The sequence below is a fragment of the Apus apus genome, chromosome 24 (genome assembly GCF_020740795.1).
Source record: "Apus apus isolate bApuApu2 chromosome 24, bApuApu2.pri.cur, whole genome shotgun sequence".
Lineage (NCBI taxonomy): Eukaryota > Metazoa > Chordata > Aves > Apodiformes > Apodidae > Apus > Apus apus.
This window is the reverse complement of record NC_067305.1, coordinates 3347760-3371088: the sequence shown is the minus strand read 5'-3', so window position 1 is coordinate 3371088 and position 23329 is coordinate 3347760. Positions and strand designations below refer to the sequence as shown.

The 23329-nt window shown below is 61.6% G+C and overlaps 1 protein-coding gene across 2 annotated transcripts; it reads right to left on the bottom strand.

Moving 5' to 3' along the window:
• Positions 1 to 714: 714 nt before the first annotated feature.
• On the bottom strand, positions 715 to 7857 carry TNFAIP8L1 (TNF alpha induced protein 8 like 1). 2 transcript variants are annotated; one of them, XM_051639800.1, is made up of 2 exons: positions 7632 to 7857; positions 715 to 2198 (listed from the first exon to the last, which is right to left on the bottom strand). In XM_051639800.1, exon 2 carries the CDS (start codon positions 2194 to 2196, stop codon positions 1636 to 1638), a length of 561 nt encoding a protein of 186 aa, XP_051495760.1. In that variant the 5' UTR covers positions 2197 to 2198; positions 7632 to 7857; the 3' UTR covers positions 715 to 1635. The 2 variants fall into 2 exon arrangements, with proteins under 2 accessions (XP_051495760.1, XP_051495759.1); XM_051639799.1 differs by lacking the exon at positions 7632 to 7857 and adding an exon at positions 4236 to 4440.
• Positions 7858 to 23329: the final 15472 nt, after the last annotated feature.

Sequence of the window (23329 nt, the reverse complement as noted above, 5' to 3'; positions counted from 1 at the left end):
TGCTCTTGCCTGGAGTCTGCTCCGTGACACCCGCCCTCTCCAGCTGGGTCCCCAGTGGGTGGCACAACCTTTGGTGGTGGCTTGGCCAGGAGGAGCTGAGATGCCACATGAGAGGCTGGAGGCTGTGGAGGGTTTACAGGGGCTCTGCCCACCCCAGAGGAGTCACAGCACCTGAGAACAAGGTTCAGCTGTAAGTTTGCATCACCCAGCAGTGTCATGACGGGTGCTCTGCCCAGAGGTGATTCCTGGTGAGTCCTTGGGAGCTGCTTTGCCCAGCTTTTGGCAGGCTGGGGGTGCATTGCACTGGGGATTTTACAAGTCCTGTTTTCCAGGCTCTTCTTAGATGCTTCTTTCTCTCCTGTGCAGCTCCTCCTGGATCTGCAGGCACCTGCAGAGAGCTGGTGGGTGGGGAGCTGTGTCCCCAGCTCCCAGCTGCATTCAGGGCCCCACAGCTTCCCTGGGCAACCTGTTCCAGTGTCTCACCACCCTCACAAGATGCTCATTTTTTTCCATTTTTGCCCTTGGAATTCTCTTCTTAGTGGGGATGCAGAGGAGCAGGATTTGCTCCCATCCTGGGACCCCACTGCACCATTTTCCTCCCACTGTGCCCCAGAGCAGGGGACAGAGAGGGTAAAACCCCAGGACACAGACAGAAAATCACCAATTCCAAACCCAAGTACCCCTGAGGTTCATTTTATCACCAACCACATGGAGCACCCAGGCCAAACAGGTGAGTTTATTTAAATAACTCATCAGGGCTACAGAGTTTGCTAAAAAAAAAAACAAACCAACCCAAACAAAACAAAAAGAACAACCCTAACTCAGTGGAGGACCCATGAAATGTCTGAAATGCTGGGGAGAACTTTGGGCAACCACTGAGGAAGGTGTCGGGGCCATCACCGTGGTACCATCATGGAGGGGAAGTTGGGTCTTGGATGAAGGGGTGTACCTGGGATGCAGGGACAGAGTAGGACCCTCCAGCTCCCTCCCTGCCCCGAGGGACAACCCAGGTGAGGTGGGATCCTTCTGCTCTCAAGGACTTGTCTTTCAGGAGGTCAAAGCCCACGCAAGCCTGCAAGGTGCAGAAGCACCTTCCTACCCTGGGCAGCACAGGTCTGGACTGGGATTTGCTCCCACCGTGTACTGGAGCTACTGAAAGACAACTTGGGGCTCCACAACCCTCCAGTAACAGGGTCTTCACAACCCTTCATCCAAGCAACCACCCACCCACTCAGAGACACCTTAGAGGTGTTACCACCACGAGTCTTTGGTCTGGTTTTCCCCCAGAAGGGACATGATAGAGTTCAAGGTGAGGAGTCCAGTTCATTGGACTCCGAGTTAAGAGCACTTAGGTGGGCAAAGGAAATCTAGCTGGACAGCAGGAGCCCAGAAGCCCAGGATCACCTGGAAAGGACTCAAGCCCAGCACAGGTGGGGCTTGCAGACCCTGGGCAAGGGTTAGAAGAAGTCAAGAGGTTCAACCTTTTGTAGAAACAAGGAGAAAACGAGTTAGCACAACAGAGGAGAAGAGGCCAACAAGCCTGGTGCTGGTCAACACAGGCATAGGTCCTGTCCTCGGTCTCACAGGAGGCAGAGCCTGGCAGCTGCTGCTGCTGCTGGCCCATCTTGGCCAACTTCATATGTTGTCCTCCTCCAGCATCTTGTTGACCCCTTCGCAGATCCTCTTCAGGTGGGTGCGATAGGGCTCGGCCGGCCCGTAGAGAGCCGAGAGGAACTCGTAGTCCGCAAAGTGGTTGAAGACGTGGTTGATGCGGGAGTGGGACTTGGCCGTCAGGTGGCCGTTGACAGCCTGGTGCAGCAGGTCCCTGCACTCCGTCAGCACCCCCGACATCACCCTGCGGTCGAAGGTGAAGTCTATCTGGTGGAAGCTGACGGCTGTCATGGCCAAGGTGTGCACCTTCTTGCGGAACCGCTCCATCACCAGCAGCTCCTCGGGGCTGAACTGCCCGTTGCGGTAGAGCACGCCCAGCTTCATCACGATCTTGATGAGGTTTTTGATGATCTTCTGGGCCTCCTTGCGGTTGTGGGTGTACTCCTTGGTGGCCCGGTACAGCTCGTCCAAGATCTCGCTGCTGGTGTCGTCAATGAAGACGTTGGCTATGCTCTTGGTAGCCATCTTGCTCAACAGCTTCTTCTGGGCCTGCAGGGCCAGGTTCTTGGTGCTGAAGGTGTCCATCTCTGCAGGGGGAAGAGACACACACACAGTTCAGCCCATGCCCTGGAGCAGTTCCCACCTCCTCTCCTCCCCACGGGGCCTTTTGGGAGGAAAAAGATCATCTTTTTCATCTTGGCAAGGCCAAGAGGAGCTCCTGGGGTGCCCAGGGCAGGCGAGAGCCAACCTCATGCCCCAGGATTTGTTAGTGGGATGAGTTACACATTGTTCCCACCTCCCTTCCCTGGAATTCTGGGGAGAAGCTTCAGCGTGATGGGAAGAACAAGAGGTGAGCGAGGTCTCCCTACCTGAGAATGGCCTGCAACCCTCCATCCCCATCTCCCTCCTGCGGCCAGCACCGCCCTCCTCCCGCTGCAGGAAGAACTCTTGCCCCATCATTTAAACATTTTGCTTCCTTCAAACCTGACTCACTTCCTGCAGGGTGAGCTGGGGACACCCCAGGTGACAGCTGAGTCACCCCCTGCAGCCAGCACAGCCACGGCCCCTTTGCTGTGCCCACCCACGAGTCTCCAAGTCCTTTTTCCCCTTCTCCTGGTGCTGCCTGCCCTGGGACACCCGCACCATCCGAGCTTGGACTCATCCTGCCACCACCTCAGCTTCCTCTGAGCCAGCACCAGCATCACATGGTGATGGATAAGTCATCAAGGTGAACGTTCACCTACAGCCCAACTCCCCACACCACAGCAAGGACCACATCAGTCATCGGAGGCTGGAGCAGCTCTGCTCTGGAGAGAGCTGGGGTGTTCAGCCTGGAGAAGAGAAGGCTCCAGGGAGACCTTAGAGCAGCTTCCAGTGCCTGAAGGGGCTCCAGGAAAGCTGGGGAGGGACTTGGGACAAGAGCAGGGAGTGATGGAACAAAGGTGATGGCTTTCAACTGGAAGAGGGGAGATTTAGGAGAGGAGGAGTCTCATCTGCAGCCCTCTGGTGATTATAGTGCAGAACCAAGTCTATCCCCATCACAGCAGCCCCGCAGACCCCCGGACTGAGCCACCACCCAGTCCTGGACCCCTCCAGGGATCCTTGATCCCACTCCTACCACCGCAGAGCCCATGCCAGGCTCTGGGGAGCACACCCTGCCTCTCTGCAGAGCTGGGACACCCCGTGGTGGTGGCCAAGGCTCCATCTCCCTGCAGCCAGTCGTGCAGGGGTGAGGGTGCAAGGGAGAAGGTGCAGCCTGAGCCCCAGCTTCCTGGGCACCTGCCAGCCACGCTGCCTCTCCCAGCCCAAGGGTGGCCAAGGCTCTGCAAGGGTGTGAACCCAGTGAGCAGCCCCGGAGCCGCCGCCGCCGCCGCACGTGGAGTTATTTGCAGCCCTCCCAGCAAACACCCAGGTTTGCAAGGATGGCAGAACATTGATTTTTGCCAGCGTGAGCTTCGAGCTGGCAAATCAGAACTGACAAAGCAGAGGCTGCTCTGGCAGAGCCCTCAGCTGCTCCCCAGCCATTCGGGTGCGTTTAACACCGACAGCACCATGTGAGAGATGCTGGTGGAGCCAAGGCCGGAGGGACGGGCAGGAGGAGGCTCCATCTTCCCTCCCTTGGCTGGAAAGGGGACAGACTCTGCCCGTGGCTGGCAGCCTCTTCGGGAAGGAGCAGGGCTTTTTCACAGGAATTCCCTGTGGTTGCAGGGTGTCCTGGGCTCCCAGCCGGGAGCGGTGCCCGGATAAATAGGAATTCCCACACCTGAGCTCTCTGTTGGGCAACTGCAGCCACAAAGTGACTGCAAACTCCACCTACAGAGCCCAGAAAGGCTGGGAAGCACCAGCTCCTGCCAACTGCCCTGCACACCCACAGCTCCCAGTGAGTGACTGTAACCATGGACCAACCCTCCACTCCCAGCACCTAGCAATGCCTGGCTGCCCCAAAGCCCTCTCCTGCTGGGGAGCAGGGAGATGAGCATCACTGGTGGTGGTGGGGAAACTGAGGCACGAAGCTGTATAGGGGAGTGTCTCCTGGATCCCCCCCCAAACACAACCCTCTCCTCCTCCAGCCTCCCTGGGATGGTTTGCAGGTCGCTGGCTGTAAGAAGGAAACCCAAGCTCACCTCCGTTCCCGGTGAACCCAGCACCCTCCTCTGTCCCACCACGACCTGCTGACTCAGCACCAACCGGGAGATTTCACCGGAACGAGGCGTTTTCCTGCCGGGAAAGGCCCCACGACCCCATTGTTCACGGAGGGGGTGCCGGGCGGCGTGTGGAACAGACGAGCCTTGCCCCGAAGAGCAAACTCGAGACCGAAATAAACCACCCCGTTTCCTTCCTGTCGCTGAAGTTTCCAGCCCTGCTCAGGGTTTGTTGGGTTTTTTTTTTCTTCCCCCCTCCCCCCCCGCCCCCTCTTCTATTTTTTTTCATGAAAACGCCCTCAAAAAAACAGCTTCTCCTACCAAAAAAAAACCGAGCAGCTTTTGCTGAGTCCCTCCCTGCTCCGGAAGAGTGGGCCATGGCTGTGGTCCCAACAGTGGCTTTGTGGATAGTCACAGCCTGTTTTTTTTTGGGGGGAGTGGGGTGTTTCCCACCCATTTTGGAGGTTTTTTGGGGGAAGTTTTGCAGCCCCGAGCTGCAAAACTCAGGAGGGCTCAGCTGAAGGTTGGGACATCTGGGTGTTCCTCCCTGCCAGGCCACCACCCATGAGGATCCCATCCAATCTCAGCCCCCCCACCCCATGGAGACCCCACGTCAAAAAAACATCTCCTTCACCATGGTGGGCACAAGCCAGAGCAGAGTCCAGCCCTCTGGTTTAAAAGCATCAATTAATGATCCTGTTGGTGGGGGACACAAGACCCCACCATCCTCCCAGCACCGGGGGCCAGTGGCTCATTATGGCCAAGGGACCAAACCCAGCACTGACACCATCCCTGAGTTAATCCTGCCCTGTCCCAAAAATCCCTCTTCCCCAACTGTCCCAGCCTCAAGGGACCCACCAGTGACTCCCTGTGCTCATCCTCCCAAGTCGTCCCCCCCCCCCCGCAGCTCCTTTGGCAACAGGCTGAATATTTCATGCAGGAAAGCAAAAGCACTTCAATAATTGATGGGGAGGCCACAGGGAGGGCAGGGCCAAGCCCGGCTGAGAGCAGAGCCACCTCTGCCTCCTTCCTCCTCCTCTTCCTCACCAGATTAACCTGTAGCCCCCTGGCTACGAGTTCCCCCTGACACAGAAGCATCCTCTCCCCAGCTGGGGGGAACAGTGGTGGAGACCTCCCCAGTTTTCCCTCCATCCCCGGTTATCCCGAACCCGTGGCCAAATGCCAGGGTGTGTGTGTCGGGGGGTGGATGGGATCCTGCTGCTCTGCTCTCCATCCCCCTGGCATCATTTTCCACCCTCTCCCAGTGCCTCCAACCCCCATTAATTAATTAAACCCTGCTGCTGAGCTGGATTACAGCAGACGTGGGGTCGGAGCGCGTAACCGGAGAGCCCGACCGCTGCCACCGGCCTGTCCCACCACCATCCACGGCCCTGCCAGCTTCCAGACCCCATTTTACCAGTGCCAGGGCAGCAGAAGAGGAGGAAGAAGAGGAGGAGGAGGAGGGAGCCACGCTGCCTTTTGCAATGAGCGTCCCTCTCAGGTTGCCATGGGTGCAAACAGCCCCGAGAGCCGGCAGGTCCGGCGCGTGTGTGCTGAGCAGGGTGAGGCCGGCGAGGAAGCCACTGAGTAAACACCTCGCCCGAGGAAAGACTCGTTTCTTGGCAGGGGAGGCAAGAAACTGGCTGGAGCCGGGAGCTGGGATCCTCAGGGAGCTCCAGCATCACCTCAGCTGGGCACCACACGGGCTGCATCTTGCTCCGCTCCCTCCTGGCGCTTGTGCCAAACCCTCAGCCATGTCCCCACCACTGTCCCCCACTGCCCTTGGCACTGGGATCTGGAATTCCTCTATCCCATAACCTCCTTTCCTGGCGCATTCGCAGCCCCGGCGCAAGCACCTGTGGGAAGGAACAGCTTGTTTGGTTTCTCTTTTGCACCGAATCCAGCACCAAATGCCTGGGGATCTGCCCCAGCAACTCCGACGTGTCCGTGCAAGGAGCCGGGCGGCCGATCCGAGGGGGCTCCGGCGATGCCAACCCCCCCGGCGTGGGTGGTGGATCCCGCCGGCGCTTCCCGTTTTGCCGGCGCCCGTGTGGGAAGGGGATGCTGGCACATGGCAGGCTGCTGGCTCTGGGTGCTCCAGGGAGGAGGGGAAGGGGTGTGCGATACCCCCAGTGCAACCCCAAGGATTCGGGATTAGGGAGCTGCTCTGGCACCCTATCAAGGAATACCCCTGGGATTGGGGGGGGGGTTGAGGCAGCAGCTGCAGCATGGAGAGGAAGAGGAGGAGGAAGGGGGGTATTTTACAGAGAGGAGGAGGAGAAGGAAGTGGGGGTTATTTTGGAGCATCTGTCTCGCCTTCCATTTCCTCCTTTTCTTTACCAAGCTGCTCCCTCCAGCAGCAACTTCCCTTCTCCTTCGCTCGGAGCAGACAGAGGCTCAGGAGCCTCAGGGGGAAGTGGAAAACTGAGCACAGAGGGGGAGGGAAATAAGAGGCCAAACCATCCTCCATCCATCCACCCCGTGGTGGGGGCCTTGGTGCATCACATGCTTCCTGCTCCTGGGGATCTGTGAGGACAAAGTTGCTCCGGGATGGGAGAAAAGCTCCACGGGACAATTGGGATCCGGTGCAGGGCTTGGGATCGGTCCAGAATGGTTTATGGCCCAAATCCTTCTCTGCTCCGGATAAAGCTTTGGTTGGTGGGAACTGGGAAGTTTTGCACCCAACTCTGTTGCTGCGGGCAGGATCTGGCCTGGCCAAAGGGATTCGTCTCCCCGGGAATGGAGGAATTTCATCCTTCAGAGCCCCAGGAGGGGCAGTACCCGGGGGGGAGGGGAGGGAGGGAGGATGGGGTGATGCCAAGTGCTGCCGTGGGGCACCCGTCCCTGCACGTGGGCTCCAGGGCTGTCCCCGCGGGCTCTGACCCCTTCTCCAAGCTCCTGTTAGCCGTCGCCCACCGTTCCCAGCGGCCTTTCCAGCCCCCCTCGGATTTCCCACCGGTTCCGGGCTGGAGATCGCCCTTTCCCGAATTTATACCCGCCTGGGGAAACTGAGGCATGGCCAGGGCTTCCCGGGAGCAGCCCCGGGCTCTTCTCACCCAGCAACTTCTGCCCCTCGGGGCTCCTCAACACCCCGTTACCCCCCTCAGGCTGCCCCGTGGGCCGGGAGGGACCGTCGGTGTCCGGTGACACCGGAGGGGACCAGGGCGATGCCCTGGGGGGCTGCGATCGCCTCCGGGAACGAGAAGTTTCGCCCCGCTGGGGTCCTGGAGAGGGAAGCACGAACCGGGCCGGTAGCGAGTGCCCCCACCCCCACGGATCAGGGGAAACGGGGGTACCGGGGAGAAACCAGGGGGAACCGGAGGGGCCCGATCCCGGCAGCGCTACAGCGGCGGTCAGCAGAGCCCGGCCGGCCCTTACCTGCTGCCTGCCTCGGGGGAGCGCGGCGCCGGGACCGGGGCTGCTCCGGTGCCCGCGGAGGGACGGGACGGGGCGGAACGGGGCGGAGCGGGGCGGAACGGGGCTGGGGAGGGGTTGGGGTTCGGTTCCCCCGGCGCCTCTCCCTGCCCGGTGCCCGGTGCCCGATGCCCGGTGCCCGGTGCCCGATGCCCGGTGTCCGGTGCCGGGTTCCCGGTGCCCGGTGCTCGGTGCCGGGTTCCCGGTGCCCGGTTCCCCGTGCCCGGTGCCGGGTTCCCGGTGCCCGGTGCCCGGTTCCCCGTGCCCGGTGCCAGGTGCCAGGTGCCCGGTGCCGGGTTCCCGGTGCCCGGCCGGGCCCTCCCGCCCGCGGCTGCGACCGAGTCCCGGTCGGGGTCGGGAGCGGCGGCGATGGGCGGGGCCTGCGGGCGGTGCCAGCCAATGGCAGCGCGGGGCTTGCTACGAAGCAGCCAATGGGAGAGCGCGGCAGGGGGTCCCACGGGGGTGGGGAGGGGGCGGTCCCGGTACCGGGGCTCGGGGGGGGGGGGGGGGCACCGGGCCGGGGGTGGGAGGTGCTGATGTTGGGGCTCGGGGGGGGCGGGCACCGGGCCGGGGGGGGGGCGGTGCTGGTGTTGGGGCTCGGGGGGGGGCACCGGGCGGTGGCACGGGGGGCGGTCCCGGTACGGCTGCCCAGGGGTGGGCTCCGGGAGGGGCCGCACGGAGCTGCCTGGGTGGTGGGGACCCGTGTGGGTAACGGGGACCCGGGTGGAGACGGCGTGGGATGCCGGCCGGGGGGGGTCAGAGCTCAGGAAAGGGCCGGCAGACCCGGCCGGGTGGGCAGCACCGGGGGGTTCCGCAGAGTCCCCCCTGTCCCGCACTGGGGGGGAGGGGGGTTCTGGGTGCGCCGCGGGGATGTGACACCCGTGGGAAAGGGGGGACGGCGTGGGGGTCCGCGGAAAGTGTGCTGCCCTTTGCCAGAGACCCCCCGAATCGGGCAGCCCCGGCCCGCTGCTCCCCCACGTCAGCCGCGTGGGGGGGGGGGGGGGTTTGAGGCCGGAGTTGCGGTGATGGGGGGGGGGGCGGGGGGTCTGTGATGCTGTGCGGGACCCCAAGAGCCCCGCGGTCCCGCCGAGGTTTGCAGCCCCGTCCCCTCGGGGTGTCAGAGCATCCTCCTCCCGGCCCGGGGAAGGAGCCACCGCGCAGGATCCCCGTCCTGAGAGGTGGCATTAAGCGGATTAGAGGTGGGATTCAGACCGGATTCAACTTCGGATTAACCAGACCCTTGACTTGAATCTTGGCTTCACGTAGTGGCTGGGAAGTGAACTTCAGCCCCCCCCCCCACCTCCCGATCCTGCCCATCCCCCTCCAGCCCTGCCATCCTCACACCCCCCAGAGATTCCCAACAACCCCGGGCACTGCCCTGGGGGGGCCCCATCGCCCCCCACTCCTGCCTCCTCCGAGGATTTCCTCCCGGCCTCCTCGTGCTGGAGCAGCTGGAGCAGCTGTTGCTGCTCTCCCGAAGGGTTGAGGTGTCAACCTGCCCAGTATAAATCACCCTCCCGGGCTCATCTGTTCCTGGCGGCCACTTGCCATGATGGGAAATGAGCCGTTAGCTGGGAACAGCCCGGCCTGCAGGCTCAGGAGACACGGACTGTCCCATCCCATGTGCCCGTTCCTGTCCCATCCCATGTGCCCGTTCCTTTTCCCCTACCCACAGCGACACACACACACACACACACACACACACACACACACACTGTGCCCACCCCCCCCCCGGGAGCCACTAATTAGTAGCAGCAGTGGGAAGTTTCGCTGTTAACACTGGAGACTGGTAATTAGAGGTGTTGCTGCTGCCTCCCCCGGGGGAGCACCCGCCGCCGGCAGCAATTACCGCTGTATCCCAAATCCCACCGCTCCTCTCCCGGGATCCCTCCAGGGATGGGGTTTCAACGGGGACGTGAAGGGACCCCCTGAGCTGGGGTGGGTGACACTGCAGGTGCTTGGTCACCGGGTGGGGGCATCTTTGGGGGGGTGGGAGATAAAGGGTGAGGGGACTGGGTGCTGCACCCCAACATCACCTTGTCACCATGCTCTGGGGGGACACTGAGGGCCTGTCCCCAAGCCTGGAATTTAACCCCTTTGCTCCCGGTGCTCCTTTTTGCTGACTCCCCATTCCTCCAGAGCAAGGGGTTTCCAGGGGTCTCCAGTCCTGTGGCCCCAGAGCCAACCGAGCAGCATTCCCCTGCCACCCCCCTCCGCTGCACATCTGGCCCCCATGCCACAGCTGGAACCTTCTGCCTGGGTGTGTGTCTGAGGCTTATTAGATAATTAGCACAGTCTCAAAGCTGTCCTCAGCGAGGTCTGCTCCCCAAGAGGCTGCTGGGCACTCCTGCACCAGGGAAGGAAGAGGCTGGGCAGGAGGGTGCTCCAGGGGTTACACCCTGGGGAAGGGGCTCCTGTGCCTACCTGTCCTGTGAGGAGGTCAAATATTGTCCCCACCTTGAGGACACCACACCCTGGCCTGATGGCACTTCGTGGCCCTGCCTGCACCCATGGGTGCGACCCGGCTGAGCCTTGGACGCTCAATTTGGGGCTGGGGGCTGCTCAGTTTGGGATGGGGTGCTGAGCCCAGCTGAGCTGTGCCATTCCGTGCCGTGCTGAGCTGAACTCAGAGCCCCGGGCGGGCTCTGGCTGCTCCTGCTGGGACAAAAGCAAATGTAGGTTAAGCACAAAGCGATGAGGCTGCGGCACGTGGAGCTGCACTGGGGGCTGGGGGGGGGGGGGGGGGGCAGGGCAGACCCCCACCCTGACCTCCCACTGCAATTAGCTAATTGCTTCCTATTCCCTCGTGGGGCCTGGGGAGATGCTATTATTGCTCCCTGCTGTGCTGTCCCTGCTCTAAAGCCACCCCAGGGACACGGTCCCTTCCCCGCCCGTCCCCGTGCTCTGCTGCAGCCAAGGGGGGGTTGGGAGGAAGGATGGGCAACATCTTGGCCCCCAAAACCTGCTGTCCCACAGCTCGGCTGGATGCTGTGGGACCTGATGGGGACGATGCTCTTCCTTAGCACCGGAGACAGGTCTGGCTTTGTCCCCAACGTTTTGCGGGTGCCCTGCTGCCCCCCAATGTTTGGCGATCCTTCATGGACAAGTTGTCCCTGACCCATCAAGTGGGAACTGGCAATATCCCACCCTGGGATTCATCCTGGCACAGCTGATGGTTGCCCACCCGGCACTGCCACCTGCACACACCTCTGTGCCACCAGGTGCGACGCCGGTGGAGGTGACGTGTGTGTCCCTGGTGTCACACGTGTCCCCAGCCAGGGCGACTCCTGGGAGGGTGCAGGGCCCTGGGGACCACCCCCAGTGTTCCCCCCAGCAGAGCCACACTCCCGCTCATCCCCACTGTCCCCAGCCCAGCCTGGGGGTCCTGGTGGGATCATCCCGGGGCCACTTTCCTGCCGGACTGGGGACATCCATCCCCAGCCGAGCTGACCCCATCCCCGCCGCAGCTGCTGCCTTTTGCCAGATCCATCCCACATTCCTTATCCCAACCAGCTCCCGAGATCCCTGAATCCATACCCGCGGGTCCCAGGGCACCTCTGGGCTCAGGCCTGGGAGCGTTTCGAGCTCCGTTTGGGAGCAGACGATTTAATTCGGGTGCTAATCCCGCCCCGCTCCGGGCTCATTTACCGCCGCGGCTGCCGGCAGAGATTTCCCAGCCCTAATTAAAGCTCGGCGCGTGCAGCGGCAATTCCCTGGGGACGCTTCCCTCGCCTCCCTCTTCCCGTCAGGATCCAGGGGATAAACCAATGTTCCCGGCAAAGTTAAGGCCGGAGGCAGCCGAGGGAAGCGGGGACAAGCCCCGAGCCGGCAGCGGCCGCGGCTCCGGAGACTCGTGAGACGAGTTGGGCAGGTCTCAGCCCGGCGCTGAGCCCCGTCCGTGGCAGCTTCTCACGGCCTCGCCGGGCTCGTGGTGTCACCCTGGTGTCACTGCGGTGCCACCAGGCAGCTGGGTCCTTCCAACGGCCCTGGGACTGGCCAGAGGGGGGGGTCGGGGTGTCACCTGGCAAGCTGGGGGGGGGAGCAACTGCCTCCTTGTAACCCTGAGCCCACCGAGCAGCCAAATCCCCGGCACCCACCCCGAGCCCCCTCCCCCCCCGGGCTCCAACACCCACCGGGTGGGCTTTGGCAGGGCACCCCAGTACCCACCAGCTGGCCCTTCATGGGGGGACAATGACCCCAGCCACGGCAGCCGGGCCCGGGGACGGGGATTAAAGGGAGTTAAAACAGTTGTTGGCCTCACAGTGCAGCGCTTTATTCTGGCTGTAATCCCCTGGAGCTGCCCTTCCTGCCTGCACCCCCTCTCCTGCCTGCACTCCTCTCCTGCCTGCACCCCTCCCCTGCCTGCACCCCCTCTCCTGTCTGCACCCCCTCCCCTGCCTGCACCCCTCCCCTGTCTGCATCTCCCTCTCCTGCCTGCATCCCCCTCCCCTGTCTGTATCCCCCTCCCCTGCCTGCATCCCCCTCCCCTGCCTGTACCCTCTCCCCTGCCTCCACCCCTGCCCTGCCTGCACCCCCTCCCCTGCCTTCACCCCCTGCCCTGCCCTGCCTGCACCCCTGCCCTGCCTGCACCCCCTCCCCTGCCTTCACCCCCTGCCCTGCCCTGCCTGCACCCCCTGCCCTGCCTGCACCCCTGCCCTGCCTGTATCCCCCTCCCCTGCCTGCAGGGCCCAGGGGACAAAAATCCCTTTGCCAGCTCTGCCAGGGCAGCTGGTGGCTGGGGGGGGGGTGGGTCACTAAGATGGGGTGCCAGGGGGGTGACTGAGATGGATGCTGGGGATTACTGGGATGGGTGGTATCACCAATGTCTCTCCCAGTGGCACCAGGAGCAGTGGCAGGACCCAGCACCCCCAAATCCCCCAGGATGGTGTGGGACCCCCAAACCTGAGCCTTGCTGGGCCCCATCCTGCAGAGCTGCACTGGATCAGCCACCAGCACCCAACCCTGACACCCAGCACCCAGCACTGGACCCCAGCCCCCCAACCCAGCCCAGCTGTGTAGCCCACCCCTCCCCTACCCCACCAGCAGGACAGAGGTGCATTAAGACGCCGCTTTGATGAATTATTTATAAGGCAGGTGACCTCATTCGTTCAGATTGATTTTCCTCCCTGTCACTCCAATTCCATCCTGCTCCTGGAACCAGCAGCAGGCGGCACTTCAGGTACCGCGGGGAGCGGCGGGGACAGCTCCCCCCCCCGGCACCAGCCGAGGGCCCTTTGCTGCTCAAGAACTATTATTATTATTATTATTATTATTTTCATCCTCATCCTCATCCTCATCCTCATCCTCATCACCACTGTTGTCACCACCACCCTTAAAATAAAGAATAAAATACACATTAACACGTTGTTCTAAGATAAAAACATAATCTGCACCTTTATTATTATTATTAATATTAATATTTACACCATTCCCCCCCTCCGAAGCCCCCCGGGACCACCCCTGGTGGTGCCCACCCGACCTCACCCACTGCAGTTACACCCATGGGTGCCCAGGCTGTGCTGTCCACTCCGTGGGGTGTCCCCAAGTGGGAGGGGGGGGGGATATGGGTGGCCTGGTTGTTCCCCATAACCCAGTGCCTTAAGGACGTGGGCTACAAGGGCAGCACCGTGTTGAAACTGGAGATACTTGGTGATACATTGAAGAGGAGATGTTGTTCTTGGTGTTCAACCTGAGGCTTGAGCTGTAGGTGGGGAAAGGCAGAGCTCAGGGTGACAGCCCCGGGCTGGTGGTGCTGGTGCTGCTGCCCTGCCATGGGCAAAGGCCACCCCTGGGGCCCCATTGCCCTCCTGCTGCCCCCAGTACCCTCTGCCCGAGCATCCCCCTGGAGTATCCCTCCAGCTGAGATTCTCCCTGGCCTGGCATCCTTCTGCCTGAACATCCCTCCAACCAAGCAGCCCACCAGCCTTCCAGATGAGCACCACCTTAGCCCAGCAACCCCCCAGACCTGCATCCCTCTGCCCAGCATCCCTCTCACCAAGTATCCCTTCAGCCCACCACCCCTCCAGCCCATCACCCCTCCAGCCCATCACCCCTCCAGCCCATCACCCCTCCAGCCCATCATCCCTCCAGCCCAGCATCCCCCAGCCCAGCATCCCTCCAGCCCAGCATCCCTCCAGCCCATCACCCCTCCAGCCCAGCATCCCCCCAGCCCAGCATCCCCCAGCCCATCACCCCTCCAGCCCATCACCCCTCCAGCCCATCACCCCTCCAGCCCATCATCCCTCCAGCCCAGCATCCCCCAGCCCAGCATCCCTCCAGCCCAGCATCCCCCCAGCCCATCACCCCTCCAGCCCAGCATCCTTCCAGCCCAGCATCCCCCCAGCCCAGCATCCCCCCAGCCCATCACCCCTCCAGCCCAGCATCCCTCCAGCCCAGCATCCCCCAGCCCAGCATCCCCCCAGCCCAGCATCCCTCCAGCCCATCACCCCTCCAGCCCAGCATCCTTCCAGCCCAGCATCCCTCCAGACCATCACCCCTCCAGCCCAGCATCCCCCCAGCCCAGCATCCTTCCAGCCCATCACCCCTCCAGCCCAGCATCCCCCCAGCCCATCACCCCTCCAGCCCAGCATCCTTCCAGCCCAGCATCCCTCCAGCCCATCACCCCTCCAGCCCATCAGCCCATCACCCCTCCATCCCATCACCCCTCCAGCCCAGCATCCCCCCAGCCCAGCATCCCCCCAGCCCAGCATCCCTCCAGCCCAGCATCCCTCCAGCCCAGCATCCCCCCAGCCCAGCATCCCCCCAGCCCAGCATCTCTCCAGCAGAACATCACCCTGGTTGAACCTCCCTCTGGCCAAGCACCCCCTTGGCCCATCACCCCTCCATCCCACCACCCCTCCACCACCCCACCACCCCTTCACCACACCACCCCACCACCCCATCACCCCTCCACCCCACCATCCCCAGCTGATGACCAATTCCCCAACCTGCCGAACCCCCAAACCCCCCCGCTTGTGCCTAACGAAGCGGGCCCCCCCCGGCCCCTCGGGGCGCTGCCCGGCGCTATTGTCGCCTGACAAAGGGAAGCGCCCGGCCCCGCTCCCCGGGAGCGCCATTAGCCCAAATATTTGCTTCCCGTCTCCAGGGTGACGGGGTTGCCAGCGCTCACCCACATCCCTCCTTTGATCATTTTCCTCTTGATCTTCAGCGCTTCCCCGGCGCTTCCCTCCATCTCCCTCGCCTGGCGGGGATGCGGGAGCTGGTGGTGGCAGCCGGATCCGGGAGAGGGGATGCGGGAATGATGCGGGGCTGAGGGAAGGGCGGGGGGTGATGGGGATGAGGGGCAGGAGGTGAAGGAAGGGTTGGGGAGATGGAGAGGGGGGGTGAGGGATGAAGGAAGGGCTGGGGGGGATGGAGATGAGGGACAGGGGATGAAGGAAGGGCTGGGGGTGAGGGAAATGGGGGATGAGGGATGAAGGAAGGGCTGGGGGTGATGGAGAGGGAGGGTGAGGGATGGAGGAAGGGTTGGAGGCGATGGGGATGAGGGGCAGGGGATGAAGGAAGGGCTGGGGGAATGAAGAGGAGGGGTGAGGGAAGAAGGAAGGGTTGGGGGTGATGGAGATGAGGGGTAGGGGATGAAGGAAGAGTTGGGGGAGATAGAAATGGGGGATGAGGGATGAAGGAAGGGCTGGGGGGATGAAGAGGAGGGTGAGGGATGGAGGAAGGATTGGGGAGATGGAAATGGGGAATGAGGGATGAAGGAAGAGCTGGGGGAGATAGAAATGGGGGATGAGAGATGAAGGAAGGGCTGGGGGGATGAAGAAGGGGAATGAGGGATGGAGGAAGGGCTAGCAGTGATGGAAGTGAAGGATGGAGGATGAAGACAGGGATGAGGGGGATGGAGACTGGAAATTAAGAATTAAGGAAGGGCTGGGAATGGTGGAGATGGGGGGATGAGGGATCAAGGAAAGGCTGGGGGTGATGGAGATGAGGACCAGGGGATGAAGGGAAGGCTGGAGGTGATGGAGATCCTCCCTGGGAGGGCCAGTGGGGAGCACAAGGAATACCTGCATCCTCCAGCAAAGGGGCCTTGGACAAGCAGCTGCCCTTTGCTGCACCTCCTGTTTTTTACCCCTTTTGGCCACTTTCATCCCACCCCACCTCTGCAGGCTGCAGAACAGGAGATGGGGCTGTGATCCTGCCCTCTCAGGGACAGATCAGGAGTCAAGCACTTGATGTAAACCCCATGGCCACAGCCACCATCTCTCTGTGACCAAAACCAACTCCCCCTGGCCACCACCATCTCCCCATGGCCACCACCATCTCCCCCTGGCCACCACCATCTCCCCATGGCCACCACCATCTCCCCCTGGCCACAACCATCTCCCCAGGGCCACCACCACCAATCTCCCTGCATACAGGCAGGACAGTTCAATGACCACAGACAAGAGAGACATTGTTGGGACCAGGAGCTGCATCGTGGCAGAAGCTCCAGGGAGGATTGATCCAGCTTCTCCCACTCTTTTCCCCACTCCTACACACCCCTCCTGGAACAGGTTTTTCCCAGCCCAGGGAGCCAAGTGGAGCCACCAGCAGCCCAGGCTTGTTTCAATCCCTCCCAAACCTCACCCTGGCCCAACACAGGCTCTCAGGGTTGGAAATGGAGCTGGGAATTTTCCCCTAGAAAAAGGGGAATTTTGGAGCCAAGTGGGATCATTTCCAACATCTCCAGGGATGTGGTGGTGGCAGGGGAGGGGCCACCAGTGCTGAGTGATTTCTAAGCAGCCTTTTTAGAATAAAAACAAAGTGAAATCCTTGCCAGAAAATGTTATTTTGATCACTTGGGAAAAGAAGAGTCGTTTGGAAGTGGTTCTTTGGGTGGGGAATTGGACCCAAGTGTAAAGGGATGGGGAAGGGGAAAAAGCCTGGCCCAGCTCCTCCTGCTTCCCAGCTCCTGGAGAAGGTTCCAGGTGAGACAGGCAAGTGGTCCTAGGGTGGGGGGAGCCATTGAGGTCCCCTGTGGGGTTCAGGGGTGGTGCTGGGAGTGAAGTCACCTGGAAATCCCGTGGGAGCTGGGATGGAGGTGTGATGAGGGGTGTTGGGGTTCAGGTGCTCAGGGGGTGCCACCATGCCTGGTGAAACACTTCCCCCAGTGCCCCAGTCCCTGGGGAGCCATGTTCCCGTGGCCTTTCCCTTGCAAACCCAGATCTCTTCACTTTGCAACATCCTGGCCCTGCATCCCAAATCCCCTGGGAGGAGGGCAGGATCTGGCCTCCCTTCCTGGGAGACTTCAGTGGTGGCCCAGCTGTGGGCTCTGGAGCTGTTGTCATGGATCAGGAGTGACTTCAATGTGGGACTGGGAGGGAGATGGACCTGGGGGGATGTTGTTGCATAGGACAAGGAGGGGCCAGAGGGGACCAGGAGGGACCATCATTGGTGGGGCAGGAGCACAAGAGGGGCATCATGGCTCAGGGTCGGGAGAGACACGTTGTGTGGGACCAGGATGGACATGGCTGAATCACCAGGGAGGGATGTCACTGCAGGGCCAGAAGGGACCACGAGGGACTTTGCTGGAGAACTAGGAGGGACATCATCACAGAGAGGGACCAGGAGAACCTGGAGGGACCATGAAGACCTCAGGACCAGGGCTGATGCTGTCCCTTGGGGCCAGGAGCACCAGCAGACACCAGAGCTGGGAGGGACCAGGAGGGACATTGTCACCAGGTGGGAGCCCCTGAGGACAAGGCAGCCATGGAGAAGTGGCAAAGGGTGGTGGGAAGGGGCTGTGGCCAGCAGAGACGTTCTGCCTGCAGTGATTAAGTTGCTTCCCTTGGTTATGGTCCCTCGGGGAGGTGTTAAATAGCTGCTAATCAAGATGGATGGCTCTGAAGTGGTGTCTCCGGAGTCTTCCCATCCATTGGATTTAAGGAAAAGCCACCGAGGTGCTGGGAACCAGCGGCTGGAGCACCAGCAGCCACCCAGCACTGAGGGTTTCGGGGTGAGATCTTTATTGCGGGTGAGGGGGGGGAAGGTTTTGGGGGTCTTGGAGCGCCTGGAGACACCTGGGAGGGGGCAGAAGGTGGATCCAAAGGGCCAGGAAGTGGGAAGCAACGGCAAGGAAAGGAGAAACCCGGCAGCAACTGCCCATGAAAATGCATGAAACCTGCTAAAGAGCAGAAAGCAGCGGGAGCTGCTGTGACAAAGCCGGCCCCGGCGCTGCCAGCTCCGGCCGCAGATTTGGGGGACCCATCCCCAATAGCCATCCAGCCTCCAGCCGGGGGGGGTGGGAGGGGTGTCACGCTAACGAAGGGCACCTCATTAGCGCCCACCCACACCCAGGTGATGGGCAGAAGGCACCGAACCTCCCGCTCCCTGCACCTCCCTGCACCCTGGTCCCCTGGCAGGGGGACCCCTGAGCTCCCCCCTCCCCCCGTCCCGCTGATTTATAGCTTACAGCTCGTTTATTTTCCTTTTCCCCTTATATTTTTAGCCCCCCCCAGCCCCCCACGCACACAACCCCCCTGCCAGCTGCCTGTGTTGAACAAACCACGGAGCGTTTCCCTCGCTGGAATTAGCAACGTTTCTGCAGGCAAATGGCAGTCGGGAGTGGAAGTGGCGTTTCCTTAATTAAAACAATTAATTAGGGTGGGGCGAGAGAGGGAAAGAGGAAACATCTTCCCTATAGAAACAGCTCCCGGAGCAGCCGGTTCCCCGGGGTGGTGCCGGGGGCTGGTGCATCCCCGGGGTGACGATGTCACACGTGTCCCGGTGGGTGCCCACCCTGGGGTGCTTCCTCTTTTCCCCCCCGCACCCCAGGGTGCCTGTTAGAGCCTGAGCTCATCCTCCCGGCCTGCAGGGACCCGCTGCGTGTCCCCAAATGTCCCCACCCCCGGGGTGGCCGGGCCCTCAGCCGGAGCATCCCGGTCCCGGGAGCCGCGGGATAAATCTCCGTGTGTTACTTAGCGACTAATTGCTCAGAGCGCAACAGCGGGGGGTGCCGGTCCCTAATGAGGAGCTGGAATCACAAGCTGCTAATTACCCCTGTGAGAGCCGCCGCTGGCTCCTGCTGGAGGCTGCCTGTCCTGCTCGGCTCCCACCTCATCCCTCCCAGCATTACTGGCCCCTGCCGAGGGGTTTTGGGGCAGGGGGAAGGGCAAATCCAAGGGCTTTTCCATATGGATGCCCTCTTGGAGTGAGCCTTTGGTTGCAGGACCACAGGGTGCCTGTTTGGTGGCCTCCCCAGGACAAGCTCCATCCCTCCACCGTTTAAACTAAGGTCCTTGCAGGTGCTGGGGGAGCAGCCCCAGCCAGGCCGGGGGGACCCTCCAGCATCCCCAACCCTTTCCCGGGGTCACTTGTCCCTTTTCCTGACCTCATCCATCCCCTGGCCTGAACCGGGGCCTTTCACTCCATCCCAGAAACACCAAACTCCTCAATCCCCACTGATTCCCGGCAGGATGAAGCTCCTTAAAGCTTCCCCAGCACTGAATCAACCTCCAGCTGAACCACCACTCCACCCGGGAACTGGGATTGCCTTTCCCCAGAGCACAGCACTGGGGGGAAGGGGGGTACCCAGGAGCCCAGCTCAGCGTCTCCCTGGGAAATAGAGACCTTTCCTTTCCAGCCTCTGGGGCACGACACGGGTGCTGGAAAACAGATCCCGGGTAAATATCTCCAGCGGGTGCGTGCGGGGCTGCTGCCTTCACAGGATTTACAGCTTCAAAGCCTCAGCCTCAAAGCCTGCAAATATCTTTTCATCATTTCAGCTCTGGTCTAATTACCCAGCTGGCCGCCGGCGCTGGCCGGCTCTCCCAGGTACAGCTTCCCTTTTAATAGCTGGGATTTATTATTTAAATGTCTTTTTTTTTTTTTTTCCCCAGCTCCCGTTTCCCAGTCAGCGTCCGAGGGTGCTCTCTGCACCCCAAAACCCGAGCACCCCCAGCGTTCACGCTCTCGGTGGTGATGAGTTATGAATGAAAAGCCGGGAATCTGCTGGATCCCACAGGGGATGTGGGAGAGCTGTCCTGCTGCTTTTGGGATCAGGGATTGTGGATCCAAGGGCAGGTTGGATGGGGCTTGGAGCAACCCGGGCTGGTGGGAGGTGTCCCTGCCCATTGCAGGGGGGTTGGGACTGGATGATCTTGAAGGTCCCTTCCCACCCAAACCAGTCTGGGATTCATTCCCTGCCTTATCTGGGGTGTAATCAGAGCGTGGGGATGCCGGGCTCAGTGGCTGATGCTCGCGGGAGGGGGATGAAGGGAATCGGAGCCACCACCCTCCCCCCCCCCAACCAGCACATCCCAGTCCCACCACGGATGCTCCCCAGCCCACTGCAGGATTGGGGGGCGGGGGGGGGGTTCCTGCTGGGACAGGAGCAGGGACACCGGGCACGGAGCCTCCTCTCCCGTGATTTACAGCGGCCACCGACCCTGCCGGCCCCGGCGCCGCGTGCTGTGATGGATGCGGGGAGTTAATTACCCGCTTTGGATTGATGAGGAATCGCAGCTCCCACCGGTGGTGGCAGCAGCTCCTCTCGGCGGAGCCGCAGCCCAGGGAGACGCCGGGGTCGGTGCCGGCTGCGCCGCTTCCCCGGCTTTCCGGAGGGGCTGCTTTTCCCGCAGCCGCCTGAGCCACCGGGATAATTCATGGTTCCGTATCAGCTCCGCTGATCTTGGAGCTTTTCCAGCCTCCTCTTCCCTCTCCCCGCACCGTTTTCTTTCCTCGAAAGCCGGCTTCCCAGGACGGGATCCAGCTCCTCGCCGAGTCTCCGCGGTCCCCCCAGCTGTGTCACCCCTCGGGGGCCTGGATCCAGTCTGGGGTGAACTCATGCGTGTGCTGAGCTGTGACAGGGCTCAGCAGGTCTCTGGCACTGGCTGAGCTGGTTCCCTGCTCCCGTTTCAGTGCTCCAGGCGCAGGATGGCACCGTCCCCAGGGCGTGGGTACCCTCTCCCAGACCCCCCAGGGGATGTGCACCCAGCCGGGAGCCCCGTGGGCACCCCAGCACCCATTGATTTGAAGGTGCCAAATTGCTTTTCAGGGATTAAATTGCTCCGTGGAAAGGGCTGGGGGACCTGGCAGGGGAAAGTCAGTGACAGGCTGGGGAAATGGCCCTGGTGCCACCAGCGGGCTCCAGTTTTGGGGGAGATTTGAGGGGGGAAGAGCGGATTTTGGGGTGTTTTTTTCCCCGTGGTTGTGTCCTCCAGGAGCTTTTTGCAGCAGGAGGAGAGGCAGAGATGGGAGTAGGTTGAATGAAACAGTAGGAGCCCAGGGGGTTGGGGTGCCCAAGAGACCACGGTGATGGGCACCGGGCTGGGTGACACTGTCAGAGAGGCCGGTGAGGAGCCCGGCACGGGCAGGGTTAATGCCGGGGGCTGCAGGCAGAGCCCAGCCGGGGGGATTAGCCACGTTCCTCCCGTGCAGGCAATTCCCTGCCTTGTCCATCGATCCCTACGAGGTGTTAAAGAGAGGCTGGAGCATCGATCGCAGCAAAGCCCTGGGCGAGCAAAGGCTTCCCTGGGATGCGGGATCCAGCCTGGGGGGGCGGGAGGGGGGCAGGGAGGACGAGAAGTGGGGCTGGAAGCCAATATTCCCATTGCCATGAACCCCACAGAGGGGCTGGACATCCCCGGCGCAACCAACCAACCAACCCTTTGGGGGACAAAGCGTGTCAAGGTGTGTGTGGGGCGGGGGGGGGGACACAAAACGATGGGATGCTGAGCCATGGGAAAGGCCACCAAGCCCTGCCAGGCACCCGCCGGTTTGGCACGTCCCCTGGACCCTGGCCCGGGTGACAAACGGGGACATTTAAGCCCAGAGCTGATGCCCAAAGCCATCATGCTGCCATGGTACCCGGGGAGGAGGGGAAGGGGGAGGAATTATGGCCATCCCGGGATGCTGTGGATAAGGGAACATCCTCCTGACTCGTGGCAGCAGCAGCCCCAGCCCCGGCGTGGGAAGAAGACACGGATAAAATAAAGAGGATTCCATTTTCCTGAAAAGAAAAGAAAAGAAAGGGCTAAAGACAAAAGAAGCCGTTTACCAACCAGCTGGCAGCCCGGGGAAAATTGCTATCAAGGGAAAAAAAAATCACGGATTAAGGAAAGGGAAGAGCTGACCTTAACTCCAGTCCTTGGGCAGGGGAGGGAAGGCAGGATTTTTCACATTTAATTGGGGTTTTTTTTAACCATTTAGGGCGGTTTGGTTGTTGCACTTCAAAGCTGGGAGCGCAGGGGGGGTTTAAATTTATGTTTTTTATTGGCTAATGATGGCCTAAAAGCGTGGAAGAATTTTTAAAAAGCAGCTTCTTCCACACTGATCGTCCTTGGGTTTAGGGAATTTGGTGGTTGTCAAAGGAACAACCCCCCCCCCCCCTTCCTGCATGTCCCCTGCTCCCGGGGTTTTAGCCTTTGGGAGAGGAGACATCAGAGCTTCAGGGTTGGGCTGAAAGGTGGAAAAGAGCTGAAGGATGGGGGGGGGGGACCCCCCAAATTAATGGCAGGGTGGGTGCAGCAGCCTGCTGTAATGTCATGCCTTTATTTTGGGTGAAATTCTAGTGATTTCTCTCCTAGCTATGAGAGGGGCCTCCCCCCCTCCCCCCCAGGTCTTGTTTCTGAGGTGGGTGTAGCCTGAGATACCCCGGGGGGTGGGGGGCGGGAAGTGCTTTGGTTTGGGGGGCATCGTGATGGGGAGGACAGCCCAGTTTGGGGGAGCTGGTGCCAGTGGTTCGGTTGGGGGGGGTCCCTTGGGCAAGGTGAATTGGGTCACGGGGGAAACTGAGGCACAGGGTGGGAGTGAGGGGACAAGGGGAGGTGCAATGGGGTTGTTTTTTTTTTTGGGTGGGGGACGTGTCACCACCCCATCACGGTATCACCTCAAACCTCCCCAACCCCCTGTGCCCACCCCAAAAAGCTTCCCTCTGCTCCTCTTCCTCGGCAGGAGGTGGAAACCCAAAGGATTTTATCCTCGTGGGGAGAAAGGGGGAAAGCTGGGGAGGAACAAGGAGGGGCACGTGGCAAAGCCCCCCAGCAGGAACCCCAGGAGTGGGCCCCCCCCGGTGTGATACTTCATGGCTGGAAGGAGGAGAACAGAAAATCTCCAGGTTGGAAAAAGGGAGGTTGGGAAAGTCACTGGTTCTGGGTGGAAACGGAGCAGGAGCTGAGGGGGAGGGTAAAAACAGCCCCGACTTGGTAGGGGGGTGTGGGGGGGGACATGGGGACAGGCTGGAGGGGGGACATGGGGACAGGCTGGGGGGAGACATGGGGACAGGCTGGGGGGGACATGGGCCATGGGCTTGGGGGGAACAGCTGGACTGGGAGCAACTGGGCTCCTGGAGCGTGTCTGGGTGGAATAACACAGGGTGACAGTGGGAACAGCTGGTTTGGGGGCATGAGGGCAACAGCTGGGTGGCAATGGGAACAGCTGGGTGGCAATGGGAACAGCTGGGTGGCAATGGGAACAGCTGGAGTGGGGTCATGGGGGTACACAGCTGGGTGGCAATGGGAACAGCTGGGTGGCAATGGGAACAGCTGGGGCGGGGTCATGGGGGGACACATCTGGGTGGGAGAACCCTGAGGTGGCGATGGGAACAGCTGGAATGGGGTCAGGAAGGATGTATCTGGAGAGGGGAGCTGAGAGGAGGCAATGGGAACAGCTGGAACGGGGTCAGGGGGCACATCTGGATGGGAGAGCCCTGGGATCGTGGG

What these genes read in the sequence shown, in the direction of transcription:
- TNFAIP8L1 (XM_051639800.1), bottom strand. Translation starts at nt 2,196, where the DNA reads ATGGACACCTTCAGCACCAAGAACCTGGCCCTGCAGGCCCAGAAGAAG.